Source organism: Peromyscus californicus, unplaced genomic scaffold (genome assembly GCF_007827085.1).
Source record: "Peromyscus californicus insignis strain IS unplaced genomic scaffold, ASM782708v3 Scaffold_20__1_contigs__length_68692818, whole genome shotgun sequence".
NCBI classification, from domain to species: Eukaryota; Metazoa; Chordata; class Mammalia; order Rodentia; family Cricetidae; genus Peromyscus; species Peromyscus californicus.
In genome coordinates this window covers 9,779,182-9,799,932 of record NW_026294503.1, presented here as the reverse complement: position 1 = coordinate 9,799,932, position 20,751 = coordinate 9,779,182, and the positions used below count along the sequence as shown (strand labels likewise).

The window sequence follows — 20,751 nt, the reverse complement described above, 5'->3', positions numbered from 1 at the left end:
GAAATGAAACTGCATCATTATATTACTTGCTGATCTGCTAAGCACTGTCTGCATTTGTTCCTAGTGGGAGAAACTAGAATTCCAACCCAGGCTGGGTACATGAGTAGGACAGGAAGCTGTGTAGTGTCCCAAGTCATGGAGAAAGATGGATAGACCTACCAGTGGCCTCTCTCCCATTGCTTCAAGTTGTTGTTGACCTCTGAATAGGAGTGGCTCCATAAACCACCATGTGACTAGCCTGGGCTTCTCTTGGTGCAAGGACTCAGGATTGCCAGGTTTCCCATGTCAAAGTCAGCATTTCCCAAGTTCAGAGTGAACTTTTAGAGCTATTCCTAGGGAAGATGTTTTCATGTATGAAGTGGTTCTTATTATTTTACATTACATTTTCTGTACAATTCTTGGTTTGACTTTCTAACAATTTTTCCCTCCAAAAGTGAAAACTAGAAGGTGATCAGAATGTCCTGTTAGCCAAAGTTCTGTCTTGACATCTTAGCAAACAATGCAAAAACTGTGGTTGGTTGATCGCAACCTACCCATTAAATACATGGTTAACAAGACTAAACCAAGCGTTAAAGGAAATAGATGGAGCTCTCCTGTGCTGTCACTGTACCTATGGCATTTGGATGAGAAATTCAATGAGTATTCTGAATGCAAGTGAGTAGTATAAAGATACACATATTTGAAATCTTGACTTTTTAAAAACTCATAATGTAAGATAGAAAAATAGGCCAAAGCCAACAAAATAGAATTCTACATTGATAACTGTGTGATTTTTATCAAGGCAAAAACCAACCAAACAAATAATCAGGGAGAATAGAAGGTAAAGGTGGCAACTTGAATGAACAGGGGAGATGTTTCACCATGAGCTCAATCTGTGTCGTCTGCTGTGAACAAGCAAGAATTAATGCACTCAGAGTACATCAGTCATAAGCTGTTAAGTCACAAACATGCACAATTCAGCAGGGCCTGCCACAGCCTGGTTACATCAGGAGTATGTGCACAGTGTGCTTTGTATCCTGGAGATTTTCAAAAGAATAGGCTAGCCCAGAGTTTGCAAGCAACATGTTAGAATTCAGGAAAAGAATGTCTAGAGCAAGTGACTACAATGGGGAATAAAACTAGAAACACAGATTCAAATCATTCTGACTTACATTATCACTTAAATTAATAACAGAAAATGAATGTGAAATGGTCTTTATGCAGTTTTCAAAAATGATGATTATTACCTGTGAATATCTGTTTCCTTCACACACTGTAATGTTATGATATACTGACTTGTTAGGTATGGAATTGATTAATGCTTTTTGAGTATTTACCAAATGAATCCATTCTTAGAGAATTGATTTTTCATTATTGGAACAAGACCGAAATTATTCATTAACCATTGACATTTATTCCTCCTCTTACTTTTAAATAAGAAAAGCTATCATGTTTTATTCAAACTCCAAAAAATGTACCACCTCAATGACAATTATTCATGGTCAGAAAGTAAAATTAGTTCCGAATTTTTTAAACATTTTGGCAAAAAATGAGTATGAAGATGTTCTAAGTTAAAAGAATCCATTGTATGTTAAAACTTGTTAATATTCACCAAAGCACAGAGCCAAAGTGTTATAGCTCTCATAAAGCCTTTCTTTCACCTAGAAACAAAATAGCATGACTCCGCGAAGGAAGGTGTGTCTATGTGGGTCTTTATGAGCCTCACCTACTGCTCCCTGCATGCATGAAACTTGCCTCAAGCTTCCTCAGCTGAGGGGGAACATGCCCTGGGAAAGTCAAACTTGTATACATGCAGCTCTTTCTGTCTGGTTTTACTAGTCTCCACTCTTGGGACATTCGATGTAGCCATGACCTTTGATCCCTCCCTGTGGATTGCTGTCCCTCTGTCCTTTGCGTCCTACTGATTGGTATCTGTGGGCTGCCTCCTTCCTAAGTTTTCCAGAGTTTTGTGTTAACGTCATCAACCCAAGAAATTACAGAATATCTTTTTATTTTTAAGCCCCTCCCAACATGGAGGTGTCACAGGACTTGATTCTCAGCATTGGCTTTGGCCCTGAGGAAGACTTTTGAACTCTTGTTGTCTCTTAAGCCTTCCTTAGGAGGAAATCCAGCAAATCTGGGTTACAGACTTGTAAAGACATTTACTGCTGAGAGGGAAGTCTGTGGTAGTTCTTCTAATGGGACACTTAGGTACTATGGGGACACCACACTCACCAAAAATCCTTCTGCATGTGGCCAATGAACCAGAGAGTCCCAACAACTTCTCTAAGTGGCAGCTTTATGACAGGCAGTCACTAATTCCCTGGGGACAAACTTGGTTTGTTTTGAAGACAATTATCCCTATAAACAGAGCTTCCTATTGAAACAAACATTTCCTCCAGAGCACCTAGGTACTTTCTTGGAGTTCTTGTTTCTTTAAAGAACTTAAAAGCCTATTTTAAACATGCCTATATTAAAAAAATACATAAGAAATTAAAATTCTTTAGATCAAAATTTCTTCCCATCTTTCTTGGGCTTAGTGTCTCAGCCATGAAAGGAGACACTTCTAACATGAGCTCTAACTGTGAAGTAAAAAAAGAAAAAAAGAAAAAAAGAAAGAAAGAAAAGAAAACCAGCCTTGTCTGCTTTTTTAATAATTTGTATGAAAGAAAGATGAAGCCCATAGGATACAGAGACTGTGTCTGGTTTCAATTTTGTTTCTTCTATAAAAAGTCAACACTTCCTGTGAGCATTATCAGACAAAAAAAATAAAGTATCATAGACAATTATTTTATTAACTTGGAAAAGGACAAGCTGAAATTGAGCATTTCTTCAGATTTTGGCAAAATTAATGAATATTGATCCTTTCCTCTCCCTGTATTTTCAAAGTGTAATGTGACTCTTGAGGCCAATTTGAAGTCAGCATTGTTTTCTTTCAAATTCCAGTGTCCCCCCTTTATTAAACTACTGGAAGACAAAATTAATCAGCAGCGAGCCTGGCTCATGGCAGCGAAGTTCTTTGTTCACTTGTGATTGACATAAGTGAATACACTCGTCTGTTTATGTCATAGAATCCCTGCATTTATTCACTATAGAAGAATCTCATCCTTTTACTAGTGTTTGTCTCTGCCGCCTTAACATCAGAACAGAACTCTGTGTATGATTTTCATATTTTTTTTTTTTTTTTGGTTTTTCGAGACAGGGTTTCTCTGTGTAGTTTTGAGCCTTTCCTGGGACTCACTTGGTAGCCCAGGCTGGCCTCGAACTCACAGAGATCTGCCTGGCTCTGCCTCCCGAGTGCTGGGATTAAAGGCGTGCGCCACCACCGCCCGGTGATTTTCATGTTTTGTATAGGGCATTTAAAATAAAACATTGACCTGTGATAAGCTAGTATACCCAAAAATATCTAAAAATGGTTTTGAGCTAGGCACTACTATATTTTATGGACAAATTTGATGTTTTTTCTGTTAGTCCCATAATCAAAAGTTGCCTTCTAGTATGGAGGACCATGGCAAACATGTGGCTTCATGTCTCCTTTATTCAGATAATTTTATCTGATTAATGTATTGTTCTTAATTTGTACATAGTTCTTTAATGCTGTATTTATATGAATTTCCACCTTCAGTGAGTGGAACTGTATGAATATCCTGATGTTTAGGCTCACCCCAGACATTTTGAACATATATGCATGGGAAGAGTATTTAATCTCTACTCATAAGTAACACCCCTGTTCTGTCTGATACTCAATTTCAAGTAAAGGAACCATCAGAATTATCAATTAGTTATTAATGTGGGCATATGAACTTAAATTTTTCTGTCCTAGATCCTAAAGCACGTGAAATATATAGACAGGAAAGATGGGGAGAAATTGGACCAAGTGGGAATAAAAGGAGAGAGGTACTCTCCTGTTAAGATGTGTTGACTCAAAAAGACAACTCGGAATTCAAAGGGGATAAGACATAGTTTATTTGACTTGAGATCCATGGCTTGGGAACACAGATTTAGACTACCCCAAATTCCATGTCCCACCATGGAAGCAATTTCATGAAGTTTTTATAATAACAGAAAAAAAATTCATAAATCAAGACATAGTACACACAGTGGAAACATCAGAGGAGGGAGAGTCTGCTGTGGCCTAAGATGTTGTCTTAGCCTTTCTTAGCCCTTGGATTGGTGGAAACTAGTGCTTTGTTAAGTTAATGTATTATAAGATGGTTTTACCTATTAGTCACAGGACATTAGGTGACACAGAAATGGGCAAGGAATGGCTCTTTGGAGGGCTAAAGATGGCTCAAGATAAAGTGTAATTAGGCTCTGGACCTCCAACATTGCAAACTTTCCACCATCACTCAAGGTCTAATCAGTTAATCAGCCTTGCTGAAGGTTCAGCCTCAGGATTTAGCTTCCTTCTGGGAATTTTTGTTCACAGGAGAGCAGGAAAGACTGAGGAGGGGGTGGCTATTGTCTTTCTGTGCCATTTGTGCCACACTGAAGTCCCATTTGTGCAAACACTTGGCTTCAAGTTTTCATTTCTTAATTTAGATCTTGGGTTAAAAATACCAACATTTGTTCCTCAAGGCGATACTCAGCATATAATAACACATTCATGTCTAAAAGCCTGTTCAATAATGCTATTGATATATACATTAATTTTCAGCCAAGACAAGATTCTGTGATATTTAGATGGTATCAGGAGGATACCTGTTCCTTTGAAAGAGCTTGCCATTTTATAGAAGAAAGCAAAAAGCAAAATGTGACTGTGTAATGTGACAGAACTTCTCAATAGGTTTTTCTTAAGTGCTTTTCATGTAGGAACACTCAGAAGCCTTGACTAATTTTCATTCTTATAACACTGTGCATGGAGATGTTTTTAACCGTCTCTTCTGCGATGAGGAAACTGAGTCATTTAAGGGAAGTTGAAAGTGCCACTGAAAATGTGTGGGAAAGGAAGGCTTCCACTGTAGCAGAGATAAGGGGAGAGGTTACTTAATCCACGTCAACCCTTTGTTCCCCACATCAGATACATGGATGTGCCTGACAAACTATCCAACCGTTTCCTTATGTGGGAACCCATTTCCATTTCCCCTTTTTGGCAGATCCGTCATCTTCATGATGATGAAACAGTTGTTTCTGCTCCACTGCACTTGGCCATTAGACAGCTCCCTCCCTCCACTATCTCTCCAACACCATATTGCTTCATTGTAGTAAAACAGTTTTACTCACATAGACAGTTTGGGGGGGGGGGTGAGATGCATGAACTTAAAATTTGGTTTCTAGTGGCAAATTTCAGTGTTTTTCTTTTCAGTTGCTTCCCTCTGAAAGAAAAAAAGGCAACTGTTCAGCAAGCAATTCTTTTTTTTTTTTTCTGGTACTCCTCCAGACCTGCATGCTGAGAGCGAGCGAGTACAGGCTTTTGTAGGAACGGCTCTCTTGTTTGTCCATTTTTGAGGCTCACCCGGGATCAATGCTCTTTCTCCCAGGGAAGCTGGAGAGTTTTATCCACACAACACTTTCAGCAGCATGGAAATATGTGACCTAAGACTTAACACTTCATCATTCCCAGCCTCTCTACTCACATTTAATATGATTGCTGAATCCTTGTTTCAATGCTGCATGGCATAGGGACTTGTGGAGTGGCTAGAGGGACAGCTCTGGCTGGTCTGAGCTTAAAAACTGCAAGGGAAATCCCAGTGGTCCTCCTTGTCTTTCAAGCAATTGCTGCAGTTGAAGAGTGCTAACTCAGAGTTTCAGCCCCCTGTAACTTTCTATTCTGTGCACGCATTCTAGCAGGAAAACTTTGGACTTCTTAGCATGTAGCACCTGCTCCTGTGAGATGCTGTAAAATCTTTAGCACATCCTAAAAACCGCTGATAATTTCTGCTACTGTGGCGCTTTCACCAAGTGTGGCCTGAGTGTCTTAGGAGGAGGGAAGTAAAATATGAGGGCTGGGATTAAAACCCCAGAACCCACATAAAAATCTATAGGTTGTGGCAAACACTTGTAGTCCTAGCACTGGGAGACTGAAACAGGAGGATACTGGGGTTTAGAGGCCAGCCTTTCCATCCAGTGATGTGAGCGTTGATGCAGTAAGAGATCCTGCCTCCAGAAGTAAGGTGGGAAGTGGGAAGGTAGACACAGTGAAAGAAGACATCGAAGGGCAAACTCTGGCTTCCATATGCACTTGTGTGTGTGTGTGTGTGTGAAGACTTACACACACACACACACACACACACACACACACACACACACACAGAGTCACTGGAGTACTAACTTTAATGAATCCTGTATTTCCCTCTGAATTATGCAAATAGTCTTTAGAGGACTACATATTCATTGTCATCCAGACGGATATTGTGCAATTAGTCAAAAAATTAGTTAATTCAGAGAATAACTTTGAAAATGTCCACACATCTATTAACTTTCAATATAAAGCTATGAGTGTGTGTTTGCGCGCAGCAAACTTTGGGCACTGTAGGCGTTTGCTCTAACCACTGCACTGAAGCACCACACACTGCAATCTGTTGGTATTGGGATAGCAGACCTGACAGAAAGGGATTTGATATCAAACACTGCTGGGTGTTGGGAAGTAGTTCTATGGCAGAGGCAATGGAACAAATTTAGAGAATTATTGGTAGACATTGAGCATCAGCATATTCTAACAAAGAAAGAGGGAACATTGACTCCTTTCTTAGGTTGATTAACGGAGGAAAAGTTAAGGAAATGTCTGTTTTACTTTAAAATTGATATAAAGTTGGAATAGAAATAAACATTTTCCATATTGTATTACCTGTGTTGAGACTATCAGTGCTGCTGTAATTATTATAATACTCCTTCACACTTCAAAGCATGGATTAACCCTTCATTAATAAATGACTCAATTAACTGTGGTCCATTTTTTTCATAAAACAACCAAGTACATATCCTGTGGTTACAGGGCCTGGTCTTTTAGTGTTAGTGTGTGTAAGCACAGTTAAGGAGTCTGTCCAGATGCAGATTGTGTGGAATGTTCTGAGATATGTAGTCTGAAAGCTGACACTGTTATCTTTACCAGCTCTCGGTTGTATGGCTCAGACTCAATAGAATGATCTTTGAATATTGGTGCAAAGTGCTCTAACATTTGTCCTTCTGCGTTCTTCCTTCCCTTCCTTCTTTCCCTTCAATGTCTGTGAAATTTATTGCATGCCACTTCTTCATTAGTGTTGGAAAATTCACAAATATAGCACAGCTGCTACATCAGGTATTGCCAAGGGACTGCTTTCTGAGCAACTGTGAAATGCCCCAAATCTTTATCAGCAATTCCTCAGGTTCTTTCTTTGTCAATATCTTCAATGATAGCCTTGGGAGAACACTTCTCTTCTCTCTCTCTCTCTCTCTCTCTCTCTCTCTCTCTCTCTCTCTCTCTCTCTCTCTCTCTCTCTCTCATCTTCCTCCCTTCTTCCCTCCCTTCCCCCCCTCCTTCCCTCTCCCTCTCCCCCCCCCTCTCTCTCACACACACATACACAAAAGAAAAAAAATGAAATTTTGACATTGCTGATTTAGGTGACTCCAAAGAAAACCATAAGGCCACAGTGAGACTTGGATACAATGAACTCAACTCAGTTACTCACTCGCCCCTATTACTCATCATTCTGCCTCCAAATCCAAATCTTTGCCAGTGAAGAATCTAAATGATAACACCCATTGGTTTCTAGACTTGACTATTAAAATTAACTGTGAGGTCACTAGAAGAATTGAATCATCTGTGAAATTATGGTATAATTGGGCTCCTGAATAATGATAACAACAAATATAATACTAGTAAATAAAGGGAAGTATCCTGATAATAGTCATTGGAAAATGTTCAAATTACGTTTAAAATGTCAACTCAGTTTTAAAAAACTTTGTCTAAAAGAAGTTTGAATAGAGAATTATTTTTTGGTTAAGCCTAACTAGATTGATTTAACCCAAGAATGTCATAATAAACAGGTTTCTATGATAAGAATTAGATGTCAACTCCAGCCGAAGAGTACTAGAATAAGTTGGTAATTGAAACAAAGTATGAAAAGGCCAACAAAGCTACCTTTAAAAGATAATTTGTATTGCTATTTAGAAAATAGATTTGAACAGGACAAAGTTCCCTCTGGAGTAACAAGTGAGTGTCTCTCTTCTTTCTCACAGGGCTTTGGGAATCCTTCTGGTGAGTATTGGCTGGGGAATGAGTTTATTTTTGCCATAACCAGTCAGAGGCAGTACATGCTGAGGATTGAGCTGATGGACTGGGAAGGGAACCGAGCCTACTCACAGTACGACAGATTCCACATAGGAAACGAAAAGCAGAACTACAGGTAAGCTACATTCAAGAACTGCAACCAGCCGTCTTTGACCTTACCACCAAGGAGCTTTAATTCAAAAGCAGGAAATAACGTAGATTGTGCCCGACAATGAAAATTCAACTTGTTTGTCTAGGCCTATGATGATGAGATACAGAAAACCCAGCAAGGGTTTCTCACAGGCTCCAATGTTAGCCTTAAAAAAAAATAATAATGAATTCATTTTATATACAGACCCCAGTTTACCCTTTCTACGGCCCCTCTGCTACTCCCCTCCCCCCTTCCCCCCTCTGCCCTCCAATCCACTCCTCTATTCTGAAAAGAGCAGTCCTCCCATGGATATCAAGGAAACATGGCATATCAAGTTGCAATAAGACTAAGCACTTTGCTTTGTATTAAGGCTGTGCAAGGCAACCCAATATGAGGAGTAGGGTCCAGAAAGCCAGCAGAAGAGTCAGACAGAACCCCTGCTCACACTGTTAGAAGTTCCACAAGAAGATCAAGCTGTACAACTGTAACATATATGCAGAGGGCCTAGGTCAGTGCAGGCTCCCTGGTTGTTGGTTCAGTCCCTGTGAGCTCCTATGAGCTCAGGTTAGTTGATTCTGTGGGTTTTCTTGTGATGTCCTTGACTCCCCTGGATCCTAAAAATCCTTACTCCCTCTTTTCATCAGGATTCCCTGAGTTGAGCCTAATGTTTGGCTGTGGGTCTCTGCATCTGTTTCCATCAGATGCTGGGTGAAGCCTCTCCAATGACAATTGGGCTAGGCAATCTATGAGTATAGCAGAATATTGTTATGTATCATTACACTGACTTTTTTTCCCCTCCAGCTGTGTTTGGTTCTATCTTAGGTCTCTGGGCCATCCAGCATCTGGGTCCTGGCACTCCAGGCAGTGTGTGTATGGGGTGGGGGACTCCCTCTCACGGCATGGGTCCCATAGATTGAGACTTTGGTGGTAGCTCGGTCCTAGGGGATACTGAATTAAGGGAGGCATATGTGGCTGTGCTGTAATTGCCATGAAGGTTTAGTGGCTTCATATATCTAAGAATGATACCAGAAACTATGTGACTTGAGGCCTTCTAATAATCTGCTCTTCCTAACAAAAGATCTTCAGGTTTTATTTCCTTTACTTTCGTTAAATTTTAATTTTTCAAATTACTTCCAATGTAACTAGAGGGAATTTTTGTATTTCTGAGTGATTTGCATCAAAGGAGACAAGGCATTGTCAGCAGGATTTTTTAAATAACAAACTGCAAAAAATTTAAATGATAAAGGCCATACATATAATAGAATGCAGAAATAGACTATACTAATGACGTTAATGGTTCTGATTATTTTCTCAATGAGCAGTTCATAGCTTAGGAAAAATGAAAACTATGGCGATTAAGCTATTGTAGATTTATTTCACAAACATTTACTGTGTTATTATCATGTTCTAAGATTATGATTAGGCACTGGCCATTCTCAGTCAGTTTCACAGACCTCACAGTCAAACTCTGTGACTAATAGCTTCTAAAAACCTGGTTAACATTCTTCAAGACCAGGAGACTATTGTAGTTGGTGTCATCCCTGACCTAGCCATACAATACTCATCACATAACAAATCCTTAATCGCATGTGCTTTGATTTCATAACAGGTAATGAAGAATTGCAATGACTTTTGATTCTCAATATTCCCCCATCTGTCTTGCAAACATAATAGTAAACATCAAACGGGTGACATATGGCTGCCTGTAACTTGTAGTGCTACCAAACAAAGCCTTGTGGTTTTTCCATCCAGTGTGGCTGGCTGTGTCCTCGGAGATCAAATCCTTCTGATTCTTGTTTGTCTTTTTAAGTCATAACAATCTTTGGGAACTAAAATCTGACTTTTCTTTTAATGGCAAGATATTACATGTACGATTACACGTAGAGCCTTGGAGATATAATAATCATTTTCTTAACAAATATGGATGAAGTCACATAATGGAGGATGAGGAATAGATCTAAGAAGTATAAGTCTCAGAGTGGGAACAAGGGTATACTTTATGGCAGCTCCAGAAACCGAAGAAGAGACATTTATAAAATGTAATGGAGTGTAAGAAGAAATGTTTCTAAGGAGGTCAATATTTTGAGAGTTTTGTAACAAGAAAAACCACTGTAAAACATCAGGGGTACTCTTATGTAAATGTTTTGACCTGAAACTTGAAACTATATGAAACTTGGCTAATGTCAGACAGCTTGACAATAGAGCTAGCAAGTAATTAGTCTAGTCTTTTTCTAGGCTTCTGAAGAATTTGCCCTGGTTCCTTTCCAAAATGCCGCTCAGTTTGCTATAGGCGGTTGTGGTAGAGGGGCTTGTGCATGTGTGTGTGTGTGTGTGTGTGTGTGTGTGTGTGTGTGTGTGTGTGTGTGTGTGTGTGTGCGTGTGTGTGTGTGTGCATGCACGTGCGGTTGGGTGGTCTTTGGTGGATAATGACAGGGCAAGCTTGGGGTAGCTGGCATCCTCAAGGCTCCTGGAGTCAAGTGTTCATTACTCTTGTCTGTGCATGCAGGAGCCCTGACTTTGTCTTGGAGCTCACCACCACTACCTTTATTAAACACCCTATGAACTTTTGGTATTTGTGATTCTCTTGTCCACATGTCTTTCACACATATGCTACAGAGCTATGGTAAAATATCAAGTCTTCCTAGCTTTGGAATGGTGTACACTACAGGATTTTCTTTCATGAAAGACGTTTGAAACTTGAGAATCAGAATTGCAAAACTAGGGCTGTGATTTAATTTAATACTTTTGGTTTTAAAGGAAAGAAAGCAGAGGCTAAAAGGCACACTATTTTTCTCGGGGAGAGAGAGGCGTTTTTCACTATTCTCTTTTTCATGGTGGTTTCTCTGATAGTATTGCCGTAACAAAGTGGGTGGTACTGACTTTATCTCTTGCCATAACATAACAAAAGGTACATCTGCCATAATTTCCTCTCACAAAATTGAGTGTAGGATTCTTGTTTTCATCAAATAGGAAATTATGATGCATTAAAATCAAAAGCCTGATTTGGAGGATGGTTAAAGTAAGTATGCCACAGAAAGTATTACTATTCCTTCTTTGCCAAAAAAAGACTATTAGTTTGAATGTAAAAATGTTTCCCATAGGCTCTTGTGTTGGAGTAATTGGTCCCAGGTTGGTGGCCACAGGTTAGAGGGTGTTGTAGCTTTAAGGAGGCCTTACTGGATGAAGTGGGTGCCTCAACAATGGGCCTTGAGGCTTTGTAGGTGGCTCCACTTACTGTCTGCTCTCTGCTTCTGGATTGTAGATACTATGTGACCAGCCACCTCAAATGTCTGCTGCCATGCCTTCTCCTTCATGATAGACCATAACACTTCATTTTATATATACAAATGTTTTGTCAACATGTATGTCTGTGTACCACGTGCATGCTTGGCGTCTGGGGAGGCCAAAAAGGGGAATCAGATCCACAGGAACTGGAGTTACAGTTGGTTCTTAGCACCATGTGCTTGCTGGGATTTGAACCCAGCTGGGATTTGAACTGAAAGAGCAGCCAGTGCCAGCCCCTGTACTACTTAAATGAGAGGCCAGAATAAACCCCCCTTTGCTTGAGTGGTTTTTATCAGGTGTCTTATCACATCAATGAGAAAAGTAACCTATATAATCGAAGATAAGCAAATTCCTTGAGGCTTCTCTCCCTATTCGTGTTTTGAATTAAATTCACAGGGTTTTTTTCTTTTATTTTTCCTTCTTTTATAGATGCTGTTAAGTGAAATAGTACTTTTACTTTCTCCTTCCCTTTTCTCCCTCCAGCCTCTCCCAGGTACTTTCATTCAAACCCCTCCACTCTCAAGTCGATAGCCTTTTACTTTTAATATGCTTGTTACACACACACATACACTCACTCACACCCACAAGTGTGTATTCACAAATATATATATAACTAGAACCTCTTGAGTCTGTTTTTGTTTTTGTGTGGATAAGATTTCAAAGTCGACTCTGCACTGAATAACCAATAAAGGAGCTCATCCCTAGGAAAGGCTAGTTCTCTTCCCAGCAGTGAATAGTTGTATGTAGTTCTTAGAAATTTTATTCTGAAGATGCTTTTAGCTATCGTCACAGACCTTATTTTAAAAAATGAAAACTCATGCTTATGTTCTTGACATATACTGATTAAAAGCAAGTGTTGCAAATGGATAGATTAGCTTAGAGATGTGCACATAATACACATATTTCCCTTTTATCCTCCAAGGAAACTTCAAATGATTTTCTCAGATGAAAATAAAATCCACAGAACCCAAGAGAACATGAATCAGAAAAAAATAATAATGTAGAAGTGTCATGATAAACATATCATGTGGAATAACACGCAATCAATATGAAATTATTAAACACCTCCCGGGGGGCGGGTATTATCCATATCCTCATCATCTAACGCCTGGGCTATTGTACAGCCTTCCTGACTCTAGCATTGCTACTCTCAAAATTTCTTTCCCACTATATCTGGAATGATTTTTCGATAGACAACCAGGTTTGGTATTTATCCTCTTTCATAGATTTGAACAATATTTTAATATCTGCAAGTGAAGTCTTAATGGTAGTCTTAATGCTTTTTGTCACTGCTAACAAAAATCCAGTTGATACCACCAGCCTTTTTCAACCCAGTGCCTTCCTCTTTGTGATGGCATTTGATAAATTTTCTAAAACTTTCGTGTCTTACTGGTGTTATATCCATATCATGCATACACAAATCTAACTTTATTACATGCATGTTTTCTACAACTCAGATTCTGTCTTAACCGAGGATATCTTTCCTGAAGCCTTCCCTAACAAATGCTGTGGTGTGCCAGGCCCATTGTTCCCTTGAGATCTGGGTCACACTTCCTACCTCCTGGGAATGGTGGTGGCAGACTGCTTCCAGCTGATGCTCCCTCTCGAAGTATTGCTGTCTCTAAGAGAAGTCGTGTCACCCAAAGTCAATCTTTCTTTCAGTAGGCAAATAAATTATGACTGGTCAACACAGGAGTGTAAAAATACTCCTGTCCCCATTCAAGGACAAGGTGTACAATCTCCTTGCTGTGCTTTACTTTTAGGATGACCTCTTTGGCCACAATGTCCTGATCCCTTCACTATGCCATAAAAAGTAGAAGCAGTGCCCTCTAACACATCCATACTGGTTTTCCAGAGAAACAAGGTACCCTCATTCTCAAGCCTATTTGGATTCTGTGCTTCTATTGCCTCGTGAATGGCTCTCTAGCATCTGTATCCTATCACATCATTAATAAATATTAACTAATTCTAGCTAGCATTCTTTTTCTCTATATGCTACTCTTATTTTTGCTCTCTATGTGTGTGGGAATAATTTTCATAAAATTCAAGTTATATCTGTTCGCAAAATTACCAAGAGTTGATAGATCATGTACGTGCATGTATACTCATTATGTATCACGCATTTTGTTTTCACAGAAGAAAACCAGGCCATAGCACTTTGTACAAAGTCACAGAAACTAATATGACTACAAGGAAGGATTTGAAGTTTGCTCTTATAACTGCCCACTATGTATATGGCCGTTTCACAATAAAGGACAATCCATTAGCTAGTCTTTTAAATTAAATAAAATAAAAACACCTAGTCTATGGCAGTATGTTTCTTCTAATCTTTTTTTTTTAAGCACACATTGCCTCTTCTCTTTTAATCCCAATTTTCTTTCCCCTTCTTTTTATCTTTCCTTCCTTCTTTTCTTCTCTTTTATTCTTTCTGTGCTTTGAGATAGTATCTCACTCTGCCAGATAGACTCGCCTTGGAATTTACTTTGTAGCCTTATTTACAGTGGCCTTAAACTTATGATAATGCTCCTGCCTTGGTCTCTTAAGGACTGGACTACAGGTGGGAACTCACACGCTGGTGTGGGTCTCAACTTTCCAGCCCCATAAATTAAAGTGCTTGTGAAGCTTCTTGAAGCTTACAAATTATTTTTCTAGATCGGTACTTTTAGGAAGATTTATTTGAACAGTTTGAAATTTTGTCTGAATGTGTGTATGTGCACTATGTGAGTGTCTGGTGCCTGCAGAGGTCATGAGAGTGTAACAGACACGCTGGAACTGGAATTACGGATGGTTGTGAACCACCATGTGGATGCTGGGAACCAAACTCAGCTTATCTGCAAGAGCAACAAATGTTTTTACCTGCTGAGCCATCACTCCAGCTGTGGCTCTACTTTTATGTGTACATTTCTATTTTATGGGTTTTGAATTACTTAATAAACAATTGGATTTTTATGTCCCTAATAAATATTTAAGAGTTTCTGTCAGTTTAGGGATTAAAGTGGCCTTTTACTTCTCATAAAAGTTTGCTATCTCAACACAAAGTTAAAAAACAAATATACAATCATCAACACAATAATAAATTCTAATTTCAAAATAACTGATTAATTGTGGAGTTGAAAAGATGCTGTGCTCAGTGGATTGAAAAGAAAACAATTCTGTAATGAGAATCAGAGCTGTGTAGGCTCTAAAGAAATCTGGGTTCATTGTCTGTAAAACCAACATGAATATACTAGTCATGGTTATTCAGGAAAACAGAGCTGTGATGCTTGCTATGGAAATTACATTGAAATAAATGCTTACCATGTGGCTTGGTGAACAAGCCAGAACAATATGTTTTGACCATGTTCAGCTCCTCTCCCCCAACTCTTCTTAGATCCACCCACCTTTCTTACCCAACCAACTTTGTGTCCTTTTTTTTTTTTTAATCCTTGGAGATCAATTTGTGCTGCCCAAATATTCTTGAGTGTATCACGTTCTGCTGAAGAATAGTGTACTCATCAGTGATGACAGTCTTAGAGAAAATTGTCTCTTCCCTGTCCATGATGGAATTGGGTTCACCTTTGGCTTGTACAAGTTTTGTACATGGTGTCCCAACCATTGTGAGTTCATGTGAACGACTGTCCTGCTGTGTCCAGAAGATGTTTCCATGTAGTCATCCACCATGTCTGGGTCTTAGCATTCTCTCCACTCCTCTTACGCATTGGTTCTTGACACTTGATGGGTGGTGGTGGTAGTGGTGGTGGTGGGGATATCTTGCCAGGCCAGTCTGGATATGATTAATTATTACTTTTCTCCTTTAGAGCTGAGAACTCTACAGTCTGTTTTTCTATGCACCTTGGTCAGTGTGGGTCACTGTGTCAATCACCATCTATTACAAATGATAGTTGAAAGATTCACTGATTTATGGATATAAAGATAAGCAATTAGGGGTCCATTTAGTATGGTGTCCATAATAGTAGGCTTTCTCCTAGTGTCTACGACCTGTATAGATATAGACTAAGCCTGATAATAGTGCCACGGATGGATTTCATCTTGTGAGAGGAGGGACTTGAATCCAATCAGATAGTGGTTGGTTACTTCCATTATGTTCACGTAACTGTTACAACAGTGGGGATATCTTGCCAGGCCAGTCTGGATATGATTAATTATTACTTTTCTCCTCCAGTAACTTGTGTAGTTACTTCCAGTACTATGAAAGCTAACTAGTAAGGATGAAGTTTCCAGATTTCTACCAGTGGCATTTTGACATGTTCTATGGCTCGAATATGTGGACAAACACTTTATTTGTACTTATAAAACAAAAAGAAGTGTGGGAAAGAGAGTCCCCAAATAAGCAATCCAACAGTAGTATAATTTAGCTATATCTTAGGCAAATTACTGATCATATTTATAACTAAATTATCTTATCTTTTTGTAAGAAAATACTCTCATCAGAAATATTATATGATTTTACATTGTATCTGGTAAACGTAAATTTAGTCACATAAATGTGAAAGGTATTTAGGTTTTTAAATTCAATTTATTTTGATGAGGGGATGGAAAGATGGCTCAGTGGTTAAGAGCACTAGATGCTCTTCTAAAGGACTCAGGTTTGATTCCTGGAATCCATACTGCAGGTCACAACCATCTAAAGCTCCATTTCCAGGTGATCTGATGAGCTCTTCTGGATTCTGTGGGCAAATGGCACATACTTGGTGCACAGAAATACATGCAGACAAACATGCATACACATAAAAGTAAATATAATATAATAGAATTTTTAAAAAATTATAATAATATAGTCTGTCTTGACATTTACCCGGTGGCTGTAAGTTTCTCCACTCCTGCCTGGCCCCGCGGTTCTGTAGCTGCTTATAAAATGATTCAGATGCTTATATTAATTACAAACTGTATAGCCTAATGGCTCAGCTTCTTGCTAGCTAGCCCTTTCATCTTAAATTAACCCATTCCTATTAATCTATATGTTGCCATGTGGCCATGGTGTTACCGGTCTGCTGGCATCTTGTTGCTCCTTGGGCAGTGGCTGGCGTCTCTCCTACTCTCCTTTCTTCTTCTCTTTCTTCAGTTTGAATGTACTGCCTAATCTTATTCTGCCTTGCCATTAGCCAAACAGCTTTCTTTATCAACCAAGCAGAGCAACACATATTCACAATGTACAGAAAGACATCCCACAGCATCACCCCAATATCTTAAAAGCCTCCTTTTCTGTTTACTTTTTTTTTATTATAATTCAGAATCTAAACCAGATCCACTTTTTGCCTTGGTCATAACTCTAAATATCTTATACCTAGGACATACTACCATGTACTAAAAGCTGGCCAAAATGAATTTAAATTAATAAAAATTAATAGTATTTATAGAAAACTGATATTATTAAAGAAATCAGGATTTTTTTTTCAGGACATTTCATTTCTTGATTGTTTTTTCTTGATTAGATTTCACTTTATCTTTTAGACCAATGATTTGTACATTTCACATTCTCTAACACTCAAACCCATTAAAGGTCCATTTGTTCCATGGTTGGTTGGGCTAGGTTAAAAGATTTGTGAAAAATCAGAGTTTATAAAATTTATTAAACTAATAATTTTTGAAATGGTTTTAGCTTTGATCCTTCTCTTGCTAATGTCTTGAATGATTGTAATACATCATTGAAAACTACTATTTTATGTTATTATAAGTAAAAAGTGTGATTTATTATTTTAAACAAATTTAACTGTGTTACTATTTTCAAGAAAGAAAGAAGAACTGAATAAAGACTTTCTAACTTTAATGTAAAAACACATAATTTTAAACCATATATTTTACCAATTATTTTACAGTTTTTCTTTCCACCATATCTTGGAGAATTTTAAAAAATCTGAACTTCATTTTTCCAAACCATATGGTTGTGGTTTGGACATAATTAGTAAATATTATAGTATTACAGATAGTAAAATAAGTCCCTCTGTACATAGTAGAAAACTAGAATTATTTAAATCTGAAGATAGTATGTATCACTTTATAATGCTCCTCTAATTATGATATGGTTGTGCCATTTATAATTCATATTGGTGGATATTAACTTTTGTTTTCTTCACGTTTGTGGGGTTTGAATGGTACTCAGGTCAGAACTGACTTACTGATGTCTAACATAAGCTTTGTCTGGAAAGATTCTACATAATAGATAAATAAAATATTGAGAAAATTGTGGAAAAAGACTTGAAATGTTCTGGCCACTAAACACATCTGTTTTGCACAAGTTTTATTTTTGATTGGGATCTTTTTTTGGGAAGTGGTTTGATGTAATGTATTAAATATTGCACTGGGAACTCAGACACATGAACTCTAGACTTGGATCTGCAGTTGCTTTTCTGAATGACCTCGGACATGTTGCTTCATGCTTCCAAATCTCAGATCCTCGGGAGTAAAATGAGGAGGTAAAGCTGAGGTTCATTCCAAATCTACAAAACAAATTTATATGAACTGCAAAGAAGTCTCTTGAGCTTCCCATGTAAATCTGAGCCCTGCATTTTTGGAGGTATTGGAAAACTTGCTTTCCTTTTTTTTTTTTAGTGAAATGTTTCTCATTTCTCTGATCCTTGGGGCTACATGGCCCTATAGTCCTGGCTGGAACCAGTAGCAGATGTTTTGAAATACTAAGAAAGTTATTTTTGCAGAACTCCACTGCTCTCTTAAATATCCAGCAGAGGTTTCCAAATTGAACTTTCAAGAAGTTTTATTTGAATTTCCAAAGCACCTCTGTCCCCCTTTGCCTCTCTTTTAAAACAGGGTCACTCACTATGTATACCAGATTGGCCTTGGACTCGTGAACCTCCTTAACTCAGCCTCTTAGGTATTGTGATTATAGGAATGTGGCACCCATACCTGACTACAAATAGATTTTCCAATTTAGTAGAAGTCATAATTCTACTCAACCTGTTGCTTTTACTGTGATTATGTCCCCAAGCCCAGAGATAGTTTTAATGACTGGAATTGGAATTTGTATTATATACTTCTTGTCTGAGATGAAACACTTCTGAGGTGCAACTACTTTGGAGGGCGGGAGAAAAGATGGGTAATAAAAAGCCACATAAGCAACATAATGACACAAACACCAACCAAAATAACAAGGCATGAGTAAGTGGCCATGGACTATTTGGGAAAGTTGGGAAGGCTCACCTGGAGTAGCCTAATTAACATAAAATGGGAAAATAGGAATTATCTGGAGAATAATGCAGAGTAGATAATAAAAGTAATAGCAGATATGAAAGTTTAGAAGTTAGGTGTGAGGTGGTGGAATGGGGTCTCGCTCGGTGCTGAACACACTGAGCAGCTACTTGTTCTCAGCATCTTGTGCAGCTATGCATTTCTGCATAAGCTGTTTGCTGAAAAGAGAAGGTTTGCTGCTCAAGACTGAAATCGGCACTAGTTTATAGATATAAACACAAATATTTAGTAGGGATTTTGGTAACACAGCAGTTTAGCAAAACACAAGCATTAAGCCCAACCCTGTGCCTTTGACTTGGTCCACAGCACTAGGCATGAATTACTTTCAACAGAGCAAGCCTTAGATCCAATCAGAAATCAGTTATTTTTTTTTTTTAAAAGTATAGCTGGGGTTATCTCCTGGTCCTGCCTGACCTATGGTCAGGACAAGTCTCTCTCACCCACCAATACCGCAGCTGCTTGGACCCAAATAAACACATAGATGCTTATATTACTTATAAGCATGGCCATGGCAGGCTTTTTGCTATCTAGTTCTTATATCTTAAATTAACCCACTTCTATAAATCTATACCTTGCCATGTGGCTCGTGGCTTACCGGTACTTTACATCATGCTCCTCATTGCTGCGGCTAGCAGCGACTCCTGATTCATCCTTCTACTTCCCAGAATTCTCCTCTCTCCTCATCTCGCCTACACTATACTTCCTGCCTGGCTACTGGCCAATCAGTGTTTTATTTATCAATCAATCAGAGCAACACATTCACAGCATCCCCAGCAAAAATGAATTGTAGACTTTCTTCCCCAGAATAAGGAAGAAACTAAAATTTCACTTGCATCTATTTGTGATTTAGCTCCATGCTCAAGTCCCTGGTTAAGAACCTGATTGAGATTATAGTTGGGTACTAAAGATAAGAGATCAGTTCTGCTGAGACTGATGATAGATGAGGCATGTTGGAAGAAGTTCAGGAATATTGGGGAAAGACTTCCTTGAGGAAATCCCAGGTGCTTTATGGAAATGTGAATGTGTGTGTGTGTGTGTGGGGGGGGCAAGCATGAAAGATGGTGGAAGAGGAGGAGGGATCTTGGGATTCCAGTAAGAATTCCAGTAAGTATGTGGACAAAAAACAGAGGTAGGAAAGGGCATGCCTCATTTTAAGAACCGCCACCATCTCCAAAGTGGGGGTTCACTGTACTACAGATAAGAAGACCGTAATCCATGCTGAAGAGTGGGGAATTATACTGATTGTGAAGAGAAGTAAACACAGGGATGGTTTTGGTCTACAGAAGAATCTGCTTATCCACACTGGCTTCTTAATTGCAGACCTTGTTGTAACATTCCATCCAGCACGAGAAGAGAAAGTATTTCCCCCTGCAGCAAACCTTACACAATGCCTCTCAATGATTTTTAGCATCATAACCACTCCACTCTGTCCTAGTCTGGAAGATGCTGGAAAGGAATTTTCTCACTGTTCTCTAAATAGAAATAACAATGAGAATATATCGGCTTCCCTCAGACTTTTTATACTACGAAACACCTATTGAGATTCTCAGATTTTACAATGTGCTGTTATATTCTGGTAAAAGAAAAAAATCTGTAAGTTTGTTGAGATGGCTACTGACCTGGGATTTTACTGAAAGAGGGCCCAGCTAGGGAGCCATTCATTTAGAGTTGACTTTGTTAGTCACGTAAAACCTCATGGGAATTGAAATACACTTTAGAGAACTGTTTATATGTTTTTTAAGGGTGTTATGCCATTTAATTCATCTTGACTCTCAAATTTTGTGATGTATTACTAGAATAGGCAAGGTGCACTAGAAGAAGTATTTTTGTTTGTTTGAGTTTGTTTTCTTTTGAACTAATAGCAGATAGTTATAACTGTATTTTTCTGAACTTTGGAAAATAGATTTCATTTCTTTAGAACTCACAAAGATCTCTCTCTCTCTCT

The 20,751-nt window shown here is 38.6% G+C and overlaps 1 protein-coding gene across 2 annotated transcripts in view; it reads left to right on the top strand.

Moving 5' to 3' along the window:
• The window catches only part of Angpt1 (angiopoietin 1), a 249,624-nt gene that overhangs the window by 202,098 nt on the left and 26,775 nt on the right, over window positions 1-20,751 (top strand). For both annotated transcript variants that reach the window (XM_052747736.1, XM_052747735.1), the window contains exon 7: window positions 8,137-8,303. In XM_052747736.1, coding sequence (XP_052603696.1) covers window positions 8,137-8,303 — 167 coding nt within the window. The remainder of the gene's footprint in view (window positions 1-8,136; window positions 8,304-20,751) is intronic.